General features: G+C 37.8%; 1 protein-coding gene across 2 annotated transcripts in view; it reads right to left on the bottom strand.

Moving 5' to 3' along the window:
• Positions 1 to 3638: 3638 nt before the first annotated feature.
• CR2 (complement C3d receptor 2) overlaps positions 3639 to 22141 on the bottom strand; it is a 36768-nt gene continuing 18265 nt past the window's right edge. The window contains exons 7-20 of one of the 2 annotated variants that reach the window (XM_053667904.1): positions 21744 to 21920; positions 21555 to 21645; positions 21184 to 21260; positions 19617 to 20024; positions 19060 to 19236; positions 18898 to 18985; positions 18462 to 18544; positions 17576 to 17968; positions 16432 to 16617; positions 14645 to 14833; positions 13981 to 14004; positions 13214 to 13289; positions 8483 to 8591; positions 3639 to 3914 (exon numbers count right to left, since the gene is read on the bottom strand). In XM_053667904.1, coding sequence (XP_053523879.1) covers positions 8498 to 8591; positions 13214 to 13289; positions 13981 to 14004; positions 14645 to 14833; positions 16432 to 16617; positions 17576 to 17968; positions 18462 to 18544; positions 18898 to 18985; positions 19060 to 19236; positions 19617 to 20024; positions 21184 to 21260; positions 21555 to 21645; positions 21744 to 21920 — 2063 coding nt within the window. In that variant the 3' untranslated portion in view covers positions 3639 to 3914; positions 8483 to 8497. The remainder of the gene's footprint in view (positions 3915 to 8482; positions 8592 to 13213; positions 13290 to 13980; positions 14005 to 14644; positions 14834 to 16431; positions 16618 to 17575; positions 17969 to 18461; positions 18545 to 18897; positions 18986 to 19059; positions 19237 to 19616; positions 20025 to 21183; positions 21261 to 21554; positions 21646 to 21743; positions 21921 to 22141) is intronic. The other variant, XM_053667905.1, reaches the window with a different exon arrangement.

The following is a 22141-nucleotide window of genomic DNA, read 5'->3' on the forward strand; positions in this document are numbered from 1 at the left end:
ATCTGCATTTAGGCTCCTTCATCTTGGGTTCTTTTGCTCACATATGACCCCATCTACAAAACCTTCCTTGGCCACTATTAACAACCGCACAACCATTGAACTTTCTTTCCTCTTTCATGGCTTTATATAATTAAAAATATTGTATTTCTATTTGTTATTCAATTGTAATTTGACAATCTGCTTAATTGTCTGTATCTCCTCACTAGAATGAAGCTACATGAGGATTTTCATTTTATTACTGCTGCATCCCATGACCTAAAACATTGCTTAGCACACTGAAGGATGTATACAATTATTTGTTGAGTGAGTAAGTGAAATAATTGAAGTGGCTAAGGTCAACCACTTTTTCAGATAATTTAGTGGTAAAGAGTAGGGGGATAGCTTGAGAGAAACATGGATGGTTTGAGGAGGATTTGCTTTCAGCTGGGCTGCTTAAATTGGGCCTTTTCATCTGGGATCAGTCACCTGATTATCCTTCAGGAAATTCCCTCTTCCACTTAGTTCCATGTGGTTCACAGACCATGGTTTCTCCACCCTGATTCTATTGACACGTTACAAGAGCTTATTCTTTGTTGTGGGAGGCTGCCCTGTGCACTGTGAGATGTTTGGTGGTATCTCTGGCCTCTACACACTAGATGTCAAAACACTCCCCTCCTCCAGCTTTAACAACCAAAAATGTTAACAGACATTGCCAATGTCCTCAGGGGAAACTGTCACCCCACTTGAGAATCACTGAGGTTGATCAATTCTACCATAGCTCTAAGCTTGGGCAGGCAGCTCAGGCCTTTTCATCTGGCATTTCATTGCCCTGGCTCTAGTAAGTGATTTAGTTGGTGGTATATGACCTTTGATTGGTGGTGGTACCTTTGATTGGTACAAAGGTAGTGAAGGGAACTGTGAAGAAGTTATTGGACAGAAAAAGTTTTTTGCTGGAATGCTAAGCTGTTGAGTTGTGTGCTTGTCATTCTCAGCAAATATTTTTCCAGTTTTTAGGGAGTGTCAACCACACATTGAGGCCAGCAGAAAAAAGCAGACACAGAGGATGGAACAGATTCCTGAGGACATAGTTTGAATATTTAATTTCTGTTTTGACTGCAGCCAGTGTACCCATGATCTTTTCTGTCATGTGACACAATAAAATCCCATTTGGTCCAAACCACTGTGAGGTAGATTTTTGTCACTGCAGATGAATGGGTATTAGCTTGAGCATGTTTTCAGGTGGAAAGGAGCCCGTGATGAGAGAGGATATAACTAATGGAGCAACGTCCTGGAAGAAAGAGAAAGGGATGGTAGAGAATAGTATATAATCTGTGAAAAGCAGTTGGTGAAAATGACATGTGGATATTGATCAACTTGGAGGTGGAGGAAGGGAAAGTTGAGAGTTACCTGTGATGTTTCCATCATTTAAGAGAAAGATGAACAATAGAGATGATGGTAGATTATAGTAACTAGCCTGAGGTACATGAACAGATAATATAAAGAAATGAAAATAGGAGTGAATAAAAGATGCTGAACTACATCCCACTTCTGGGTATATATCCAAAAGAATTGAAAGCAATGTCTTAAAGAGATATTTGCACATCTCTGTTTGCAGCAATATTATTCACAACAGCCACAAGGTAAAAGCAAGCCAAATATTCACCGACAAATGAATGCATAAACAAAATGTTGTATATATGTGCAATGAAATATCATTGAAATTGAAAAAGAAAGAAATCTGAAATATGTTACTATTGGGAACCGCTCTGCCCGGTTTCAGGAATTTTAACTGCCCCCATGGCTAAGACTGAGTGAGTGACCTCCGGAATGTGAGCCACAGGGAGACAAACCTTGTCTCTGGTAGAAAATACTGCTTCAGCTTATTCCCCTGCCCCCAAAGCATGGTCGGCTAGTCAGAGACGGGTAAGACCCCTCACAGAGAGGGGCAACCTAAGCCAGACACAATCACTTGGGAGGCCTTCATGGAAGGACTCAGTGCGGGGGGGGGGGTCTGCAACAAAAAGGGAACGATAGACCCTAACCCCCTGCTATTCTGACATAGCCTGAGTCCCCATTTCCATCTGGGAGAAGCACTTCCTGGCTCTAATCCACTTAAGCCTAAAAACCTATAATGGGGAAGGTGGTGCAGCCCTGTGCTGGATAGGGCGGGTTCCCCAGGTGATCAGGCCTAAGAAAGAATATGTAAAATCCTGTGAAGGCTGCTTTGTTTAGAATGCTTTCATTTAAATGATAAGGGTCCAAGCAAGAAGTTTCTCAAAGTTTTATGGCTCTTTAGCTATCTGACCCTGAGAATAAGCCCTCATAATTCTTTGAATGCTATCTATTGTTTGATCCTTACCTGTATTCTTGTGCTAACAAACCCAATAAAAGTCCCTTGAGCAGGAGGCTCTTGGCCCTTCCCCTTTGATGGATTGGCCACCTTTCCTCCCGGAGCAGATCACGTCTTGGTAGTTTCACTTTCATGGGGGGGATGGGGAACAATGACGTTGCAGGAAAAGTTGCCCCCACATGTTACAATAGGGATGGGCCTTACAGACACTATGCTAAGTGAAATAAACTTGTCACAAAATGCAAATACTGTATGATTCCACCAACATGAAGTAGCTAAAGTAGTTAAATTCATAGAAACAGGAATTAAAATCATGGTTTCCAGGGACTGGAGGGAAAGGGGAATGTGGAGTTATTTTATAATAGGAATAGCATTTAATTTCTTAAGTGGAAAAGGTCTAGAGATCTGTTTCACAATGATGTAAATATACTCAACACTTCTGAACTGTACACTTAAGGGTTTAGATAGAAAATTTTATGTTTTATACTTTTTATGACAATAGTTTAAAAAGACCACAAATGGCATACATAGTCTGGGAGGAGACGGGGAGAGTAAATTTTTGGTAGTCAGGAAGCAAGGTTTTATTCCCTCAGTAGTTTAAATGCTGGAACAGAGAAAATTGACAACTGGATTTAGAGTGTGGCCAGAGAGAAAAAGTGTGGTGATGGGTTGTGGAAAGGTGTTAGCTGGACAAATATAAGAGAAAGTCTTGAGAATGAAGGAACTGAGTTTGTAGATTAAGACTTTGGCCAAAAAGATGTTGAGGTGGGTTCTAGAATGCATAAATGTTAAGTCATGAACTCCAAACCCCCCGACTATGTCTGTATTCAATAGTTCATTGAATACAGAAAGAAAAATTATATAAGGCAAGTGTTTAAGATAAAATTTATTTGAATAACTAATGTACATATTATCAAGTGACATTTTACAAGCAACTAGAGCTTCTGACAAAACTGCCAAGGAAATATCTACAGATTGATTGTATACAAAAATGTTAGAATTGAAACTTTCATAACTTAAAAAATGTGCAAGTTATAATTACTGAGTGATTATAGAAAGGCGACAAGCCAATACACTTTGCCAAACGCAATATATTATGAGAAAAACTCAAACTAAGTGGAAATAGAAGTGAAATGTTTAACCATATCTGAAAAGATATGTTTAACCATATTAAAACAAAATCAGTCTTCCCAACAAAAATATGCCCATACTAGCCACAGGGAAGTAAAACCATACAATAACCAAAAGTATATGGTAACAGTAAACATGCTAATTACAAAAAGAAGAATCTACATAAAAAGACAGTGCCTTCCTTACAATGGTGACACTTTCAGAGCTACGTAACTGATTCCAGGAACAGCCTGGCTCCAGGCACATCACACATGAGGCTTCAAAAACACCATAAAGAGCAGGTGGCAGAGAAACTGGGCTCCCATCTTTGCCATCAAGCAAACTCCCTTTGTTTTGCTTCAAAGTAAGTGCAAATAGGAAGAAATAGCTTATGAAATCATTTCATTCATATTGAACTCATACTTGCTGATTCTTTCCAATCCACATTCAGTTGGATTCCAAGCAAGAAGGCACACTGAAATAAATAATTTGTGTTTAAGAAGCAGCACAAATAACATTGGTGCAAATCAAAGTTTAACTAGCAAGAGTGTTAACATTCTCTGCATATACTAATTATAAGTGCTACAACCAATGAAGTATAAAGCATATAAGAAGCCTATAAAAAGACATCATCCTATGAAGAGGTCTTTCTTCAGATAATATGAAAAAATAACAGTTAAATTTAATATTAATAAATATGAATAAAAGCGAGAAAGAAACCAAACCAATAGTCTTATTTTCACTTATTCAAATATTCACTTAACTAATATTTATGTCATAGCTTTACTTTGGATCCCCACGACTTTCAATTTAGAGATAACTCTGGCATGGCCTCATACTGTTGTTCTCAACCCTTTTGCTCTGACTCTCCCGCAGCAAGTTACCTTTTCTTCCTCCACTGCCAGAGCTATTTTTCTGTATCTTGTTTACTCAATGTATTCTTACACTATGATATGTATGTGTCCTATTTTTAATTTTACTATTAAAGTTGCAAGAGGTCAGAAATGATATTTGTATTTTATAGATTATGTAAAAGAAAGCAGTTTGAAGTCAGATTTGAACTTGGATTCTACCTTTGCCAAGTGCTGACCCCAAAACCATGATCAAGAGAAACATTTAGCCCTGATTTTCTCATCTCAGATATTATCTGCTCACCTCAGTATTATCTGGGGACAATACTGAACTTTCAGTGTTGTACCCTGGATAAACAAGGTAAGGCATGAGAGACTGTCAGCATAATGCCTGCACACAGTAAACCTTCAACTGTTCACTCCCATTTTCTCCTGGAAACCTCGGGGGACCCTTGCTGTTGCCTGCCAAGGCAGCAATGGCTACTTAGTGCCTTCTTCTTACTCCTTAAATCTCTATCATCTCCTTTCTCAATCTTCTTCTCAGCTGATGATTTTACATTCTAGTCAACGGGAAAACAGAATCATCAGAAGAGAACTTCCACACATGCATTCACCATCCCACCTCCCCACCTGCCTTCATCTGCACCCATATGTTCTGCTTTCCCTCTTGTTCCTAAGGCCATGCTGCTATCTGAGGTCTACAGCACCCTGCTTGCACCCTAGATGCTGTTCCTTCTAGCTTACCCAGACATTGCTCCAGCAATTCTGACCTTTTTTGCCCTCATTCTCCCAGTTTCTCCTAGATCATTCTTAGTCGCACATAGGAATAGCAGCATAGCTGCCATTTCTCTATCTTAAAAACATTTCGCTTGGTTTCTTTCTTACTCTTATCATCAATCTACTTATCTGCTCTTCCTCACAAAAAAACTCTTTTTTTTTTTTTTCTTTTTTTATTGATTATGCCATTACATTTGTTCTACTTCCCCCCTTCATTCCCCTCCACCCTGCACACCCCTCCCCCACCATTCCCCCCCTTTAGTTCATGAACATGTCTCGAGTTCTTTAGATTCTGTATTTCCCCTACTATTCTTACCCTCCCCCCTATCTATTTTCTATCTACTATCTATGCTACTTATTTTCTGGACCTTCTCCCCCCTTCTCCTTGTCCCACTTCCCTGTTGCTAAGCCTCCATGTGAGCTTCATTTCTATGGTTCACTCCTGCTCTAGCTGTCCTCTTAATTTGCTTTTGTTTTAGGTGTGGTTGTTGATAACTGTGAGTTTGCTGTTCTTTCACTGTTCATTTTTTTAATCTTCTTTTTCTTAGGTAAGTCCCTTTAACATTTCATATAGTAAGGGTTTGGTGATGATGAACTCCTTGAATTTGACCTTATCTGAGAAGCACTTTATCTGTTCTTCCATTCTAAATGAAAACTTTGCTGGATAGAGCAATCTTGGTTGTAGGCCTTTGGAATTCATGACTTGGAATACTTCTTTCCAGCCCCTTCTTGCCTGTAAGGTCTCTTTTGAGAAATCCGCTGACAGTCTAATGGAAACTCCTTTGTAGGAGACAGTCCCCTTATCTCTTGCTGCTTCTAGGATTCTCTCCTTTATTTTAATCTTGGCTAATGTAATGATGATGTGCCTTGGTGTGTTCCTTCTTGGGTCCAACTTCTTTGGGACTCTCTGAGCTTCCTGGATTTCCTGGAAGTCTATTTCCTTTGCCAGAATGGGAAAGTTCTCTTTTATTATTTGTTCAAATAAGGTTTCCATTCATGGCTGTTCCTCTTCCCCTTCTGGTACCCCTATAATTCAGATGTTGGAGCGTTTAGAGATGTCCTGGAGGTTCCTAAGCCTCTCCTCATTTTTTTGAATTCTTATTTCTTCATCCTTTTCTGCTTGGACATTTTTTTCCTCCTTCTGGTCTACTCCCTTGATTTGAGTCCCAGTTTCCTTTCCCTTACTATTGGTTTCCTGTGCATTACCATTCATTTCAATTAGTTAAGCCTTCATATGTTCCTCTAATTTGTGACTAAAATCAACCAGTTCTGTGAGCATCCTGATCACCAGTTTTTTGAGCTGTCCATCTGAAAGTTTGGCTATTTCTTCATCACTCAGATTTATCAGCTCCGGGGCTCTGAGTTGTTCTTGAGCCATGTTTTTATCTGTTTGTGCCTGTTATGTATGAGAGGCAGAGCCTTAGTTGTTTACCAGGGCGGGACCACCCAGGTCTGTGGTTTGTGATGCTGTATGTGGGGGCGGGATCAGAGAGGGAGCAATGATGGTCCTCTCCGCTAGCCCAGTCCATCCCACCACTCACCCCCGCTTGTTTATCTGAGCGGAAATGTGGGAGCCTGCTGCCCTGCGCCGTGCAGTCTCAATGCTCGCATCTTGACTGGTTTATCTGTGCGCAAATGCTCGACCTACTGCAGACAGACAGCTGCGCCTCTTCCCTGTGTCTGCCCATAGCTAGCCCACACCTGGGATCCTTGCCTTCGGCTGCTCGAGCACCACCCCAGTTGGGGATCTTTTTGCCCAACCCGTTCCGCTGCTGGCTTCGCCCCTCTTACTGGTTTAGCTGAGCATTTCATTATTTTCAGACTTTGTATTGTCGATTTTCTGTGTGGTTTGATTGCGTTTATTGTTATTAGAACTTTGTTGTTTTTAGATTTGGTTGTGCAAGGACACAAGGTGTTTCCACCTTTGCCTCCATCTTGGCGGAAGTCAGAAAAAATTCTTAAAAGAGTTGTCTTAATTGATGTCTCCATTTTTTCTCCTTTCATTTTCTCTTAAGCTCACTTCAGTCAGGGTCTTGCTTCCTTCCTCTCCACCAAAACAGTTCTTGTCAAGTGTACCAACAAGTGTTGTGCTGCTAAATGCAATGGGCAGTTTCACTACTCATTTTCTTGATCTATCAGCAGCATTTGACAGAGTTCCCTCCTTGCAATTCTTTCTTCCTATGACTTCTAGACAAGCACGCTCAGGTGGTTTCCTCTTGTATCAAGAATTCTTTGCTTCTTTGTTGGTTCCTTCTCAATCCATGACTCCTAAAGTTGGAGGATCCAAGGCTCAGTCTTTGGACCTTTTCTCTTCCCTAGCCTCTTTCTCATCCTTGGGGATCTTAGTTGATCATATTATTATGTAAGTCCATACACTGACAGGGCCCAAATTAGCATCTCAAGTCTAGATTTATTTTGTATATCCAGCTGCCTTCCTGGCATTTCTACTTGGATGTTTATTTAATATTTTATACTTAACATCTTCAAAGTGGAACTCCTGGTTTATCTTGCAAATCCTGCTTTCAAATTCTCAGGCATTTTAATTGATGGCAATTCTATCCTTCTACTTTCTCAGGCCAAAATACACTGGTATTATTATTGATTCCTCCTTTTCTTTCATATTCTGATACAAACTGGCAACAAAACCTACTGTCACTATCCTAAAAGTACATACAAAATCTGACTTCTTCTCACTAGCATGGTGGTAGCCACTCACTGCTGGAATTATTGTGGTAGAGTCCACACTGATTTCTCATCACCTGCCCTTGGCTTCCTACACTCTGTCCTTAACACACCAGTTACAATGATCATTTGCCTCTCTGCTTAACACCTCCAATGGTTCCTTTCTCAAAATAAACCCCAAACTCACTGAATGACCTAGCATATTCTACACGATTAATCATCCTCACCCTCCTTCCCTTACCTCTCTGATTTCATTTCTGCCACTTTGTTCCTTAGTCAGTCCATACTAGGTCATTCTGGCCTCAGCGTGCACAAAACATATTATGATATTTGCACTTACTGATCTTTCTTCCTGGAATGTTCTTCTCTCACATGGCTCACTCCTTACTTTACTCTAGTTTTTGCTCAAATGCAATTTCCTGAGTGAGAAGTTCCTCTCTAAACATCCTGCCCTATCTATTCCCATTCCCTGTTTTTGTTTTCATAATACCATCTTCTTGTTCATAATATTCTCAATAATTTTATTTATTCCAGTGTTTGTTGAATGGCTAAGTGAATAAAAATAACAGGAACATTAATTGGCAATATGGCCTAATGTACAATTTCTATGCAAGATTATTTGAAAACTGTGCAGTAGAACCATACATACTTAGCACTATGCTTATTGATAAATAGAATTTGAGAAACATTTTGACATGGAAATTAATAAAAATATTTTATTTTAATTAAATACCAGTTTGTCTTCTGATTAGCTTGCTGGGTTGTATGGATCAATAGAATAGACTTCTCGTGTTTCTAAATGAAGATCTTCTTTTGTAGGGCTTTTATTTGTATAATAATTGCTAAATGGAAGAAGAAAAAAGTAAAGTCTTTACTCATTCATTATGATTGCTATAAACATATAATAGTTGTTTTCTTTCCATGATTCCCAATACATGGTAAATACTTTTCATGGATGATTTCATTATATTGTCCTAAATAGCCTATAAAATAATCACTAAAATTCCAATTCTGGGGGGAAAGGCCCATAAAAATAACTTGCTAGGTTGCCAAGTGTCCAAGTCAAAAGTTGATACAAGCCAGCTTTCTATGAGAACCAGGATGTCCTGAGAACCAGGATGTCCTTGTTCTCATAGAAAGCTGCCTCATTATCAGCTTACTTTTACTTTTATTTGGAAAAAAATAAGGTCTTTTTTTTTAGGATATGATCGTTGGTTTGTTTACCTTTTGGGGACATAATCTTTCAATCTAATTTCAAAGAAAATTTCTATATTTGATGCTTAATTCAAAATCCTTACATGATCATACAGCACTAAAGCTTTATATGATTTTTAAGAGGACATTTTTACTTTTCCTCTTTGAAAACACATATGCTTTCTGGTGCTTCTAAAACCACTTTGCTGAAATTAGCAAAGGGCAAGAAAATGTGATCACAATACTATGGAAAACCCAGAAATAAAGTATTACATAATTACTGGGAAAGAAAAATTACTTCTAAGGTTACTTACAGCATGCCTCTCACTACCATATTTATGAGGTCAGCTTATAGGAAGATCCATTAAGAATATTATAAAATGATAATTTTATGTCAATGTGATATTTATATTTTATCAAAATATATTAGAGGCCTAGAAACTAGTAGCACAATTTCTCCTGCAAATGTTTAAATGGTTTTTATAAATATTTAGTTTTGTGACAGGGCATCCATTTTGTTGAATATTTTTGAATTTTTTATTTAAATATTTTAATTTTAATGCTATTATAGTTGTCCCAACTTTCTCCCTTTGTCACCTTCCACCAAACACATGCCCCAACTCTCTCAGTCAATCCCCACACCACTGTCCATGTTCATGGAAGACATCATTTTAATTTTTAAATTTTGAAAATTTTTGTTTTTATGTTTTTATTACCATTTAGTCCCCTTATGCTCCCCACCCCCCAGCATCATCACACTGTTGTCCATATCCATGAGTCTTTTTTCCTTTTTGCTCAATTCTCCACCCCCTAACTTCCGCCCACCCCAGCTGTGATCCTGCTCTCCACCCATTTAAAAATAATTATTTATCTCATTTACAAAAAGCATTCAAGGCAGTTCAAATATCTATATCAACTTTCAAAAAATAAATTGAATTTTTTGGTTCATATCAGTTGAAACACTTAAATAATAGCATGTGCTGTAATTATACCAATAAAATTAATAATAATCAGACTGGAACACTGAATTATTTGAGTTTGTAGGCATTTCCTAAGGTTGAAAATTTCCTTACACATGCCATGCCCTGATAACAGACTTAAGAAGGAGAATGAAGGAAAGAGATAAAGACCACATTTTCTATTTATTTAAATTTGTAATTACTCTTGGCTAAAATTATCTCTTAACTTCCTGTAAGGAAAGCCATGCAAATGACATCCTGATTTTTTTCTTGAGACCCTTTTCTCTCTTCAATTCTGTGAAACTACCCTCTCCTAAGTTTCTTTCCCACCCCTCACTGTTCCTTCCCCTCTTGCCTTTTAAGCATTACAGTCCTTCTGAAATTGGTTTCATACTTATTTTTATCTTTGATGTTATTTTTGGTCCCAAAGCTTCAATTGTGAGTTTAATGTCATCTGCCAGAGTCCAGGCCCCTCTCTTGAGTCCTACATCACAGGTGCCACAAAGTGGCATGGTCAGAACTGAACTCATCATCTTTCCCCACAAACCCATCCCTCTCCTTTTTTGGTCTAACACTAGGACCACCCAGTGACCTCCACTTGACTCATTCTCTGCTCCCTTCTCCCTACATTCAACAGGATACACAGTTCTGGGAATCTTGCAGTCTTATCAGTGAAAATTCCTCTTACATCTGTTCCATCCTCTTGATCCCTGCCACAGTTGCTTTCACTAATGGCTCAATCCTGCTACTTTGTGAAAATGCAAATCTGAATATATTTTTTCCTTTCTTAAGTTCCTATAAAATAAACCACAGCTTCTTGGTACAGTCTGCAGGCTTTTGATGATCTAGCTCCTGACCACCTTTCTAGATTCCCAAATTGTCTGTTAAATGCGGATCAGTTCCAAGCATTATTAAAAGTATTTTATGAGAAAAAAAGTTGTGCAGTAAAATTAGTTTGGGAAACTCCAGTTTAAAAAACATTAACTGGCTTCTTTATTAAATGACTTTATTCTCATAGTGATTGTGAATCTCCATGAGAAAAATATAGCATGTAGTATTTTTCCATCTTATTTGGTCAGAGAATGCCCTTTCTCCCGAAGTCATTCACAGCGCCATTCTCTGGCAAACAACCGTAGACCCTTACCAGACCTATCCTGTTCGGGACCTCCCGGGCTTAGAACAAACTACTCAGGTTCATCGATGCCATATTGCATAGTTTCAATGTCGTCCCTTCTTGTCTTATATCTAGACTAGACATACAACTGTGAACAATTTAATCAAATGATACTGGCTGTATGCTAAATAAAAGATCCAGGTCACTTGGTATATTAAAGAAACTTTTGCTAGAGTTCGTGAGTGATATGTTTGGGGTGACATGACCTGGCCATCCCCCACTGGAATTTGAGACTTAGTAAGACTTCATCTGATTATCTTCCCTAACATTGTCATGTACAGTAGATAAGAACTTATGCACAAAGAACATTCCAAGGCTGATACATGATGGTGTCATTTGCTAATAATGTATCCTTAGCACATGCCAGAATATCCTGTAATTTCCACCAGAATTGTATGTCAAATGGGGCTTTTATTCCATTGCTTCCACCTTGACATATGCCACCTTCACCTATTTCCCAGTCGCATCAAACTATGCATGTGGTTCTCACAGTAAATGGTAGAATGATAAGCCTCTGCGTCTTTACTCAAATGGCTCCTCATGCCTGTACGAACTTTCCATTTTTGTCTACACTTTCTTTAATCTCACCTAAAACAGCTCCTTTGCTTCATTTTGGCCAAAAGACAGAGAAGCAACAACAACAAAAAAACTCCTTCAATGTGGAACTTTTTCTGATCAAAAATCTCACATACTGATTATTGTTTTGTATCCTCACCAAATATTACATGACATATTTTGGCAACATTATGGATTCAAATGTATTAAAAATTAATAAATCAAAACCCAGTACTGGTATGTCTAAATACTGTATAGTAATACATAATATAACAAAACATAGAAACCTAGTAATATACTTAAGTAGTTATAAAAAACAACTGAGTGAAAGAATACTTGAACAGAAAAAAGGCCTAGTACATTTCTGAATAGGAAGACATTACAGAAAAGACAAATTTCTCACAAAGTAATCTATAGATATACATGCAGTCACAACATATTTGTTTTTAGAAAATGACAAATGATCAAAAAGTTACCTGAAAGAACAAACATAAGAGAATAAAGGAAAATATTCTAAAAAAACACCAAAAAAAACCAGTGAGGAGATTCCTGCCCAAATAGTAGAATAGTAGGAAGCCCTACTTATTATACACAAAGTAACTTTTTTTTCTTTAAAAATTTTATTGTAGAGAGACAGGAAGGGATGTGAGAGATGTGAGAGAGAAACATCAATTGATTGCCTTCTGCCTTCTGTAAGTGCCTGACAGGGCAGAGTACAGGACCCCATAACCCAAGCATGTGTCATGACTGGCAATAAAACTGGTGAGTTTTCAGTTTGTAGGACGATTTCCACCCATCTGGCTGGGGTAACACAAAGTACTTTTGATAAAATGGACATATCAATAAAGCAGAAAAAGGAGTCCAGAAACACAACATACAGAAATACAGAAATACATACACAAACACAATAAACACAAATATATTAATCATTTGATATTTGGTCAAGTTAGAACAAAATTTCTGGAAAATCACTTGTAATATTTATTAAATATCTTAAAACATCATACACTTATCCTTAGTAATTCCAGAAATATAAGCACTGAAAATAAGTACATGTACATGTGAAATTTATTAAAAGGCATTCCTCATATCTTAATCATTAAGATCAATGTGGAAGCCACCTACATTTCCACAATTCAGAGATACATATAATAGAACAATAGACTATTATTTGATAAGGAAGCATGATGTAAAGACACAAAATATGTACATGGGCAAGGTGAAAAATATTAGGCAGAGGGACTATACTACCAAAATTTTAGTTTAAAAAGAGCAAAGAAAAAAATAATATGAGAAAAAGATCATATAGGAATATACCAAAATATCTATAGTTGTTACCTCTAGAATTTTTTCTTTGTTTTCTAGAATTTTTATAATATGTCATTTGATTATAAACCATTTAAGTAAATGTTCAATATCTTCTAAGATCTTAGAGATAGGGTTTCCTATATATAGCATAAGACGCTATATTCCAGTTCTCACATTACTATATTTCTTTCTTGTAACTTGCACTTCTGTGTTTAGTTCCAGGCAAGAAGCTGAAACCTGTAGTGAATTTTGGTTAAGCATGCATTGAACTTACTGTACTCTGTATTTTAATATCATGTGTAAGACAACAGCAATCAAGCAGATGAGAATCAGAAAACCTGCAGAAAGACCTAGAAAACAAAACAGCAAGTAATCAAATGGCAGAAAAATGTTACCCATATAATTTTGAACTGATTATGGAGAGTATTCTTAGTGGAAGAGAATATGGCATGCTACTTTTATACTTACCATTTCTGAGCCATAGAAATACATAATTTTTAAATAATCATACTTGGGCTTAGGGTTTTTCTGATACAAAACATTCCACCATTAATCTAAAGCATCAAGCATTTGACCCCAGGGTTCCAGTGATGTTCTATTGGGCTTCTCTGTTTTCCGTTTTATTAGTAATTTTCTTGTCACTGGAGTAAAGTTAGGAGCTGGGAACACCAGTATCCTATGACTTTGCATGACAACAGTTAATTCTCAGTTGTGAAATATATTTTTCTATTATAGAATAAGCCAGCCTATTTTTATAGTGCCCGATCATGCAAAAGACCAAGAATAAATATAAATCAAACTTTCAACTTAAAAACTGGGAATAGTTGGCTGTTCAAATTATTTATTCAATTGTCTCCAAAGGTGACAGTTTGCAATGTACAGGGCACATTAAAATTTCCTTAAGACACCAAAAAAGATAATTCGTTTCTTATGAGTGAAAGAGAAAAAATGGTAACACTCAGGCAAAATGTAAGACCTCAAATTTTATATAAATTTTTTATAAACCATTAGAATGTTTCTTAATTATTTAAGAAAACTTACCACAAAGAAGAGGAACAAGTGAGCCTACGGAAAATCCAAAATTATGAACATATTAGTCTAGCTGCATGAATCAACGTAGCCCAAAGTCCCATGGCACTATCCTGAAGTTAGCGTTCTCTCTAACATTCTTCTCTTTAAATCTACTTAAAAGAATGAATTGGAACCTTAGGTTTACCAACTCTTTTCTCATTTCTTATATTGCAACTCATTGAGCTTTTTGAGTTTTTACTTTTTTAATTAAGTAATATGGGGTAGTTCACAAACTAAAAAAACAATATACTCAGGGATTTCTGAGATTGGAATGCAATTATTAACTGCTATGACTGATTTTTTAACATATTTTTGAGGTCCCTGTCAAACTGGTAAGCCCTTATAAATCAAGATTCAGCAACAAGGGAAGTCTCAGCACCAGCCCCTTACGAAATGTAAGGTTATGAGTTTTGTACCTTTTAAGTTAGTGTTCCTTTTTCTTTCTTTACTTCCCTCATCCTCAGAAAACTTTGTTTTTTTCTAGAATAGACAACTAACTTCAAATTTGTCTGTTCCTGTACCACTGGTTACAGGACTATGTCAATTGAAAGCCCAGGAGTCCCTAACATTGAGGGGTATCCCTCAGTCACTTTTCTCCAGTGAGACAAGTGCCAGCAAAGTCCCTTGTACTTACCTTGTGATCTGCAAACAGCCAGGGGAGGGTTCCATCCATGATCCTCCTGGCACTGGCTCTGGGGGCTGCCTTCAAGGGTATACCCTTCTTCACACTCCAAAGTGACAACTGCACCATACTGATACTTTTTCCCAGACTCCAGCCCCTTCTGCATTCCATTCATATACTCTGGGAAGCTACAGTTTACCTCTGAAATCAAAGGAATGTAACTTAGCAATGAAGTAGATTCTTCCCCTAATGAAAAGTTTTACAAACCTAGTTAGTTCATTCTCAGTAAAGCCTCATTGAAAGAGCAAAATGATAACATAGGTAGAGTCTCTCAGTGTCAGCCATCTATCTCGATACCCTCTAGGTAATTTAAATGAGGATTATTTTCCTTCCTTGTATTTTCGTTTCTAAACTAATAGCTGGTTAATTTTAATGACTTGTCAGGGAAATTTTGAGGGCTAAATGGGTAGGAATTCTGAATTACTGTTATCACTGTTGACTCTTACTGTCCAATTCATATGTGTACATGCTTCCTCCTTTTTTCTTTCATCTCTTCAGTGTAGGGGCCAATACTGCGAGGTTTTTGGATTTGAATCCTGATGCTCAGCCTTCCTAATGTGTGACTTTGGAACAGTTACGAATCTCTTCATTCTACTGACACCTCATCTCTAATGTAGGAATAAAAATAGTACCAACTTCATATGGTTCTCAAAAAGATTAAATGACAATGCACTCAAATGCTGTGCACTGTATCAGACACACAGGAAAAAGTGTTCACCAAATATTACATATGAGGAGGGACCCCAAAATTGTAATTATCTTCTGGAGAATGGGTCTCATGTAGTACAGGCTTCCCTTGCTATGTGAGTGTTCTAGGAACCCATCTCTATCAGTGTACTAGCTGACATTGTGAGAGGCTATGTTCAGCCTCTGAATTTTTTTAAGACTCTTTCAGCACATTTGCCTATTTCATGATGGGTCACTAACGGGTGTACCTGCCCACACAGCACTGAACAGTCAGCACTTTTTGTCCAAAAACAGCATGAGCCCCATACCTCACCCTCCCTATTCACCTGATCTCACCTCGAGTGACTATTTTTTGTTTCCCCGGCTGAAAAAAGTACTCAAAGGAAAACATTCTACCAATGTGGAATAAGTGAAACAAAAAAACAGCAGAAGACATAAAAGGCACCCAAATCGATGACTTCAAAAACTGTTTTGAGCAGTGAAAAAAAATGTCTCAATACTGCATCAAATGGAGAGTGCTTTGAAGGTGACTGACTGAAGTTTAAACAAGCAAAAATAAATATATAATTTTTTAATAAATAAGCTCTATGTTTTTGGGTTCCCCTCATTTTAACTCACTTCTCATATTCTATATGCCTAATGAAATGACATTCTGAAACTTTTATTAAAAAATATATACCCATATCCCACCATCACTCAAAGGAAATACACTGAAAAAAAGGCACTACTTTTTCATTAGTGTTTTGTCAGATGCATACTTAGCATAATTGTCATCACAGTGTAACAGACTTTGGTTGTTCAATTTATATAAACATTTCAACTTTCTATATTTAAAGGTTTACATAATTGGTCACACTCACCAGATAAACTACTCACTCAGTCGTTTTTTAAATTTTGTGGTATTTAGGTTAGTTAATATATTAATCTAATCAAAATACACTTAATTAAATGATCTAATTAAAGCATTTATTTGCTAATTTTAAGTTGAAAGTTTCTAACTGGATATATCTATTTGGAACAAATTTGATTTAAATATTAAATAGATAATGCACCTTTACAAGAAGGGGCAGGGTGACTCCAGGTTCCCTCACGTGTGCAATAAAGGAGCGCGTCTCCCACCAGCTGGTAGCCTTCATCACAGCTGTACAGGACTGACATTCCAGCAGAAAATCGAGCTATATCTCCACCAGTATGATTCCCATTGGGGATCTTAAATGGAGGTTGACATCCTATGAGGGCTTAGAAACCAAGAAAAAGGGTCTTTAGCACAGAGGAATGCATAGCCAACACTTTCTGTGGGTGATGGCCATACAGAAAAAAGTCAGGCAACAAGCCAACTAACTGGTATCTAGTCATATCCATTCCACCCAAACCAAGCAGCACTGGACAGAGATTTGCACTATGTATGTTGTAAATGATCTGAAGAAAAATGTCCAAAGTAAGATCATGAAACACCTATGGCTGCAACCCACAATTGTAATCTAGCAGCCAATAGTTGTATTCCCTTTTCCCTTTAAATACCACAAAGAAGAGAGAACCTGCCCTTCTAAAAATGACAGCCAAAGGCCAATTCAAGCAACTGCTGCCTGGCAGGAGAGCAGAGGGAACCCTCACTAAATCAAAGGTTCAACATTTATCTTTGGCTGTAGACACATGTTTCACTTAAAATGGGAATATTATGTTGGCCAAAGATAACTGTTCTGGTGACTTAAATTCAGTTGTTGGGTCACTAATTGCCACCCTCTATTGTACATAGTCACCTAGTCACTGACAGAAATAAAATAGACAAATTATAACTAAAATTATGAGAGAATTCAAAGGGTCCAAAGGTCAGCTTCACTCCTCAGAATGCACGAAGATCTCTTTCTGGCTGGTCTTACAGCCTTAAATATCCAATTATGAAGCCATATCATTGACCATCCCCATCAATAGTAGGTGTGTTCTTATCATTCTAATTTAGTAGCAATAATAAATTTTGTAGATACTCTCCATTTGCCAATTAACCATTGTCCTTTCATATATTTAGCTCAATCCACTTAAAAAGGAAAGAACAAGAAAGAATTGGGTGAGAAGGCAGGTATTTTAAGCAAGCTTTTACATACTTTTCTTTAAGTCAAGTGGCAAGCAAGTCAGATTCAAAAATCTTTGTCCTTATTTTGAGCACCATCCTATAGTTAATGTCTTAAAACAACTTACCTATTTTGATACAAGTTGGTACACCTGGCACCCATTTGTTATTGGTATGACACCTAATCAACTCACTGCCATTCATGATGAAGCCAGGGTTGCAGGCAACATATACAATGTCATTGTGGGAATATGATGAACGAGTTTTATTAAGCTTGTATCCATGTTTGACTTCTGGGTTAGAGCAATGGGTCACAGGAGGAGGTTTTAAGCACTGTGGGGGTGGTCTACTCCAAGATCCATGTCCTTTAGAATCACTTATGCATCGTACAGTTTTCTCTCCCAGAAGAGAGAATCCTTGGTCACATTCATAAGAGATTTCAGTTCCATACAGAAAGTGTTCTGCCATCACACCAGTGTGCCTCCCATTGTCAGTCACTGGTGGAGGCGGGCAGTGAATAGCTGCAGAAGAGATTCGGCAAGTTCTGCTTTAGCAAGTACACCAAGGTGAACAGGCATCATTCAGATACAAATGAAGCTTTGCAACTCTATGTACAGCACATAACTATAATATGATTTAGATTACAAAGTATTCTTAAGACACTTACTAATATTTTGATTATATAAATAATATGTATTCATTCTAAAATTTTTTTAAACATAGTAAAGTAATAAGAATGAAAGAAACACAGCTATATTAACCTAAATTAGAAATATATATTTATGTATAATTTATATCAATAGTATATAAATATAATTTAGGAGATGTATGACAAATTCTCAGTTCCTACTTGACAGCTTTGCTTCCCAGTGACACAGTGATGACCAGACAGTGAAAGGTATTTCTTATCTGAGGTACACTGAGATAAAGCACAAAGACTGTTGATATAGTTCCTCAATGGCCTGCCACTCCTAATGCCTTACACCCCACTGACAAATCTAAGTGCTGTCCTACCTTTACAGCGTGGAATTTTTTGGAACCAAACCCCATTCTCAGCATCCTGACACTTCCGGTAAGTGTGTCCAGTCAGCTGGTACCTAGAGAGAGATTATAATACATTGCTTCTTCTTGATATCACATCTCTGGAAACTAGCCTCCTTATACCACAAATCCAGAGGCATTCTTAAAACATTAATTTTGGTAAAGAAATTAAAACAATAGACCTTCCAGGTAAGAAAACTATTAGGTTTAGAGTTGCTCACAGCAAAGCCATTTCCAGGTCAAGAAAGAACTAAAAAGTCAGAGATGTTAGTTGGACCTTTGGAACTCCACATTACATGTGAATGTGGCAATGAGAAACCTCTAAAGAGAGTCATCAAGACAAGTCATTGACACAAGTACTGCACAAATCAAGTAGAGAGCCTCTCTGAATGGACCATCTCATACTCACCCATCACGACAGGATGTATTAACTGGAATCACATGGGGATCACCTGGAAGCTCTTGAACATCTTCTCCCACAGGCTGACATGGTGCCTCTAGAGGAAGAAACTTGGAATTACTTATACATGTCTGGTATCAAAGAGAAAGGCAACTCTGGAACTGAAAGTACCTTCACACCGAGGGGCAGAAGGACTCCAATTTCCTGAAGGCATACAGTGAATGGATTTGTTGCCCACAAGCAAGTAGCCAGGGTCACAGGTGTAGTCTACAGTCATCCCAGAGACAAAGAGGACCCTGTTTCCACCTGTGTGCTGACCATGGAGGAGCCCAGAAGGTGGCTGGCAGTCTGAAGAGAAAACTCCCCACATAAATACCAACAAAAAAGGAATTTACACTCTGGAACAGTAAGTATACAAAATTTGACAATAGACAATCTTAAACATTAAGCCAAGGATCACAAAGCTCTAATAAAATACTAAATGCTTTCTGTACGTTGGAAAGAACTAAGACATCTTTAATCAGGGCCTGTCATTATCTACCCTGAATATACTCTGGATACAAGAGGTATTTACATGAAAACATATAAAACACACATGGAACATTCTGTTACAGATGGAAGAAGCAAGAGAGTAATTTGTGCCCCATTGACTTTCCCATGACTCTAGTTTTAGGTGGGGGATAAGAAAACTAAGTAAATACCTCCTATTTTTCTCTATTTGGGATTACCTTTTTCACACATGGGTATTTCAGGATCCCAGGTGTTATTAGCTTTGCAACGAATCTGACTGCTGCCCTTCAAAGTAAATCCATCATCACACTCGAATATCACACTGTCATTGTAGAAATATGGAGCTTCCTTGTCAGATATCTTGTGTCCATTTGTTACATTGGCATATGAGCACCAAACAGCAGGGAGGGAAAGTTTACACAAAGGAGCAGGGCCACTCCAGATGCCTCTCTCTTCATTGTTGCTTGTACAGTGGATGGTGCTTTCCCCAATCAGGCTGAATTCCACTCCTTCCTCAGTCCCAGGGTTACACGTATAAGTGACTGTGGTTCCATACAGCATGTCTTCTGAGGAACTGCCTGTGTGTGTCCCATTGTAGATAACAGGGGGTGGTGGACAGGTGATTTCTGAAGAGATGAGAAGTGACTAAATAAATCCATTTCAGTATTAGAAACCAAGAAGAGACACAGATCTGGTTATGAAACCATCATTATCACATTTCCTGGAGGATACGGGTGAGTTTTGATGATATGAGTTATGTCAAAGCTCATTAGATGTGTAAAATTCAGTTTAAACAGGATTCATAGAAAAGACTTCTGTAATGGAAATCTTTCTTAAAAATGACCATGTACATTAGTATCACATTGTGAGGCAGTCAAGACCAGTAGAAATTTATTAATTAAAATGTTGGTTTTTAATTAGCAATAGGTGTATAAAAGGCACAGGAGCATATAGAGTTAAGTATTTTTGGAGTGCCATCTTTGTGTTGAGGTGCTATGATAGTTTGGTAAGAATATTTTTTTAATGTTCCAACATGTCATGTCATTATATTTATTTTTCTTATTTTTTTAAGATTTTATTCATTTATATTTAGAGGGGAAGGGAAGGAGAGAGGGAGAGAAATATCAATGTATGGTTGCCTCTCATGTGTTCCCCACTAGGAACTGGCCTGCAACCCAGGCATGTGCTCTGACTGGGGATCAAACCACAATCCCTTAGTTCGTAGGCTCATGCTCAATCAACTGAGCTACACCAGCCAGGGCATGGTCAAAAATATTTATTGTTGATTGAGCATCTACTTTTTGACAAGCAATATTCTCATTTACAAAGTAGGGATACTATCAGTTAAGTATAATAACTTTGAAGTCTGCATTCTTGAGCTGACTTTACAGATGAGGGGCTAAAGTTTCAGAGAAGTACATAAATCACTAAGATCATATGATGCAGCAGATACAGAATAAGAGATCAGATCCCATACCAATCTCCTTTTTCTGCACTTAAATACAGTGTGCCCCAAATTAAGCATGGTGGCTCATATACTCACTGCTTTCATTATCTTATACTCCTAAATCACAAAAGAGGAGCAGCAACTGAATACATTTAAATTAAGTGGTTGCTATGCTTTGAAGTAGAGAAAGGTTACAGTGGATAGATAGCAAAACTTGACAAAGTTAATGGAACAGAGCTTAATATTCTTATTCCCAAAACATAACCTAAAACAGAAATCTCCCAGGGCATGCATACATCTCACATTATTTCAATTTCTCTGTTCTATGTGCTACTCACCTTTACAAAGACGAATCTCCATAAACCAAGGAATCGTGCCTTGACACAGCTGATAAACACTCTCACCTAACCGGTACCTAGAGATACAGTCATGTCATTTTGCCATCTAGTGACCACTAAGCTAAGCAAGGGCTATTGGCTCTATAGCAGACTCACCATGTTCAGGACAAGAAGCAATAGGAACAAAAATGTAGCCGGCATCAGCTCCATTAGCCAATGCATAGGCATAGTTCCAACACATGGAAAAATAGCACAATAAACACTTCCATGAACACATGACAGAGACAGGTCTTTGCAGTAAACTCTTACATAAAGCTTGCAGTGTGCAGTGAAGAGCCAGCCCTAGTTCAGGTGAGCCAGCACTCACTCACCCTTCATCACAAGAAGAGTTAACATCTGGTCTAATAAATTGAGTCTGGGGTTTTCTATAGAGATGCTTTCCTATAGGTTCACACTCTGCCACTAAAAAAACAAAAGAGGAGAATGAGATGAGAATAGGATGAGAAATCAACTCAAGACAATCTCAGAATCTTAACACACATGCATGTAAAGCCTGGCACCTTTGCACTTGGGGGCAGTGGGTGTCCACACCCCCACAGAGGTACAATGTATGGATTCGTCTCCCACCAGCACATAGCCAGGGTCACATCTGTATTTTATAGATGTTCCAGGTTCAAAGCGGATTCTGTGTCCATCTTCCTTGTGCCCATTGAGGATTTGAGGAGGAGCTTGGCACTCTAGAGGGAAGGAAGAAAAAAATTTCCTACATAAACAACAGCAACAGGAGGAAACAACCAAAGAAATTTGCATTAATGCTATAATTTCCCTTTGGCAGCTGTTGTATGATACAGAGGGTATGTTGCAGCTCATTTTGGGGTAATTTTAGATCAGTGGCTCTGATCTTTTCCTCTTTTCTGCTCTTAGGCTGCTGCAGATTTTATTCAATTCCCACTCAGTG

This window comes from Artibeus jamaicensis, unplaced genomic scaffold, assembly GCF_021234435.1.
Source record: "Artibeus jamaicensis isolate MK-2021 breed Jamaican fruit bat unplaced genomic scaffold, CSHL_Jam_final contig_475, whole genome shotgun sequence".
Lineage (NCBI taxonomy): Eukaryota > Metazoa > Chordata > Mammalia > Chiroptera > Phyllostomidae > Artibeus > Artibeus jamaicensis.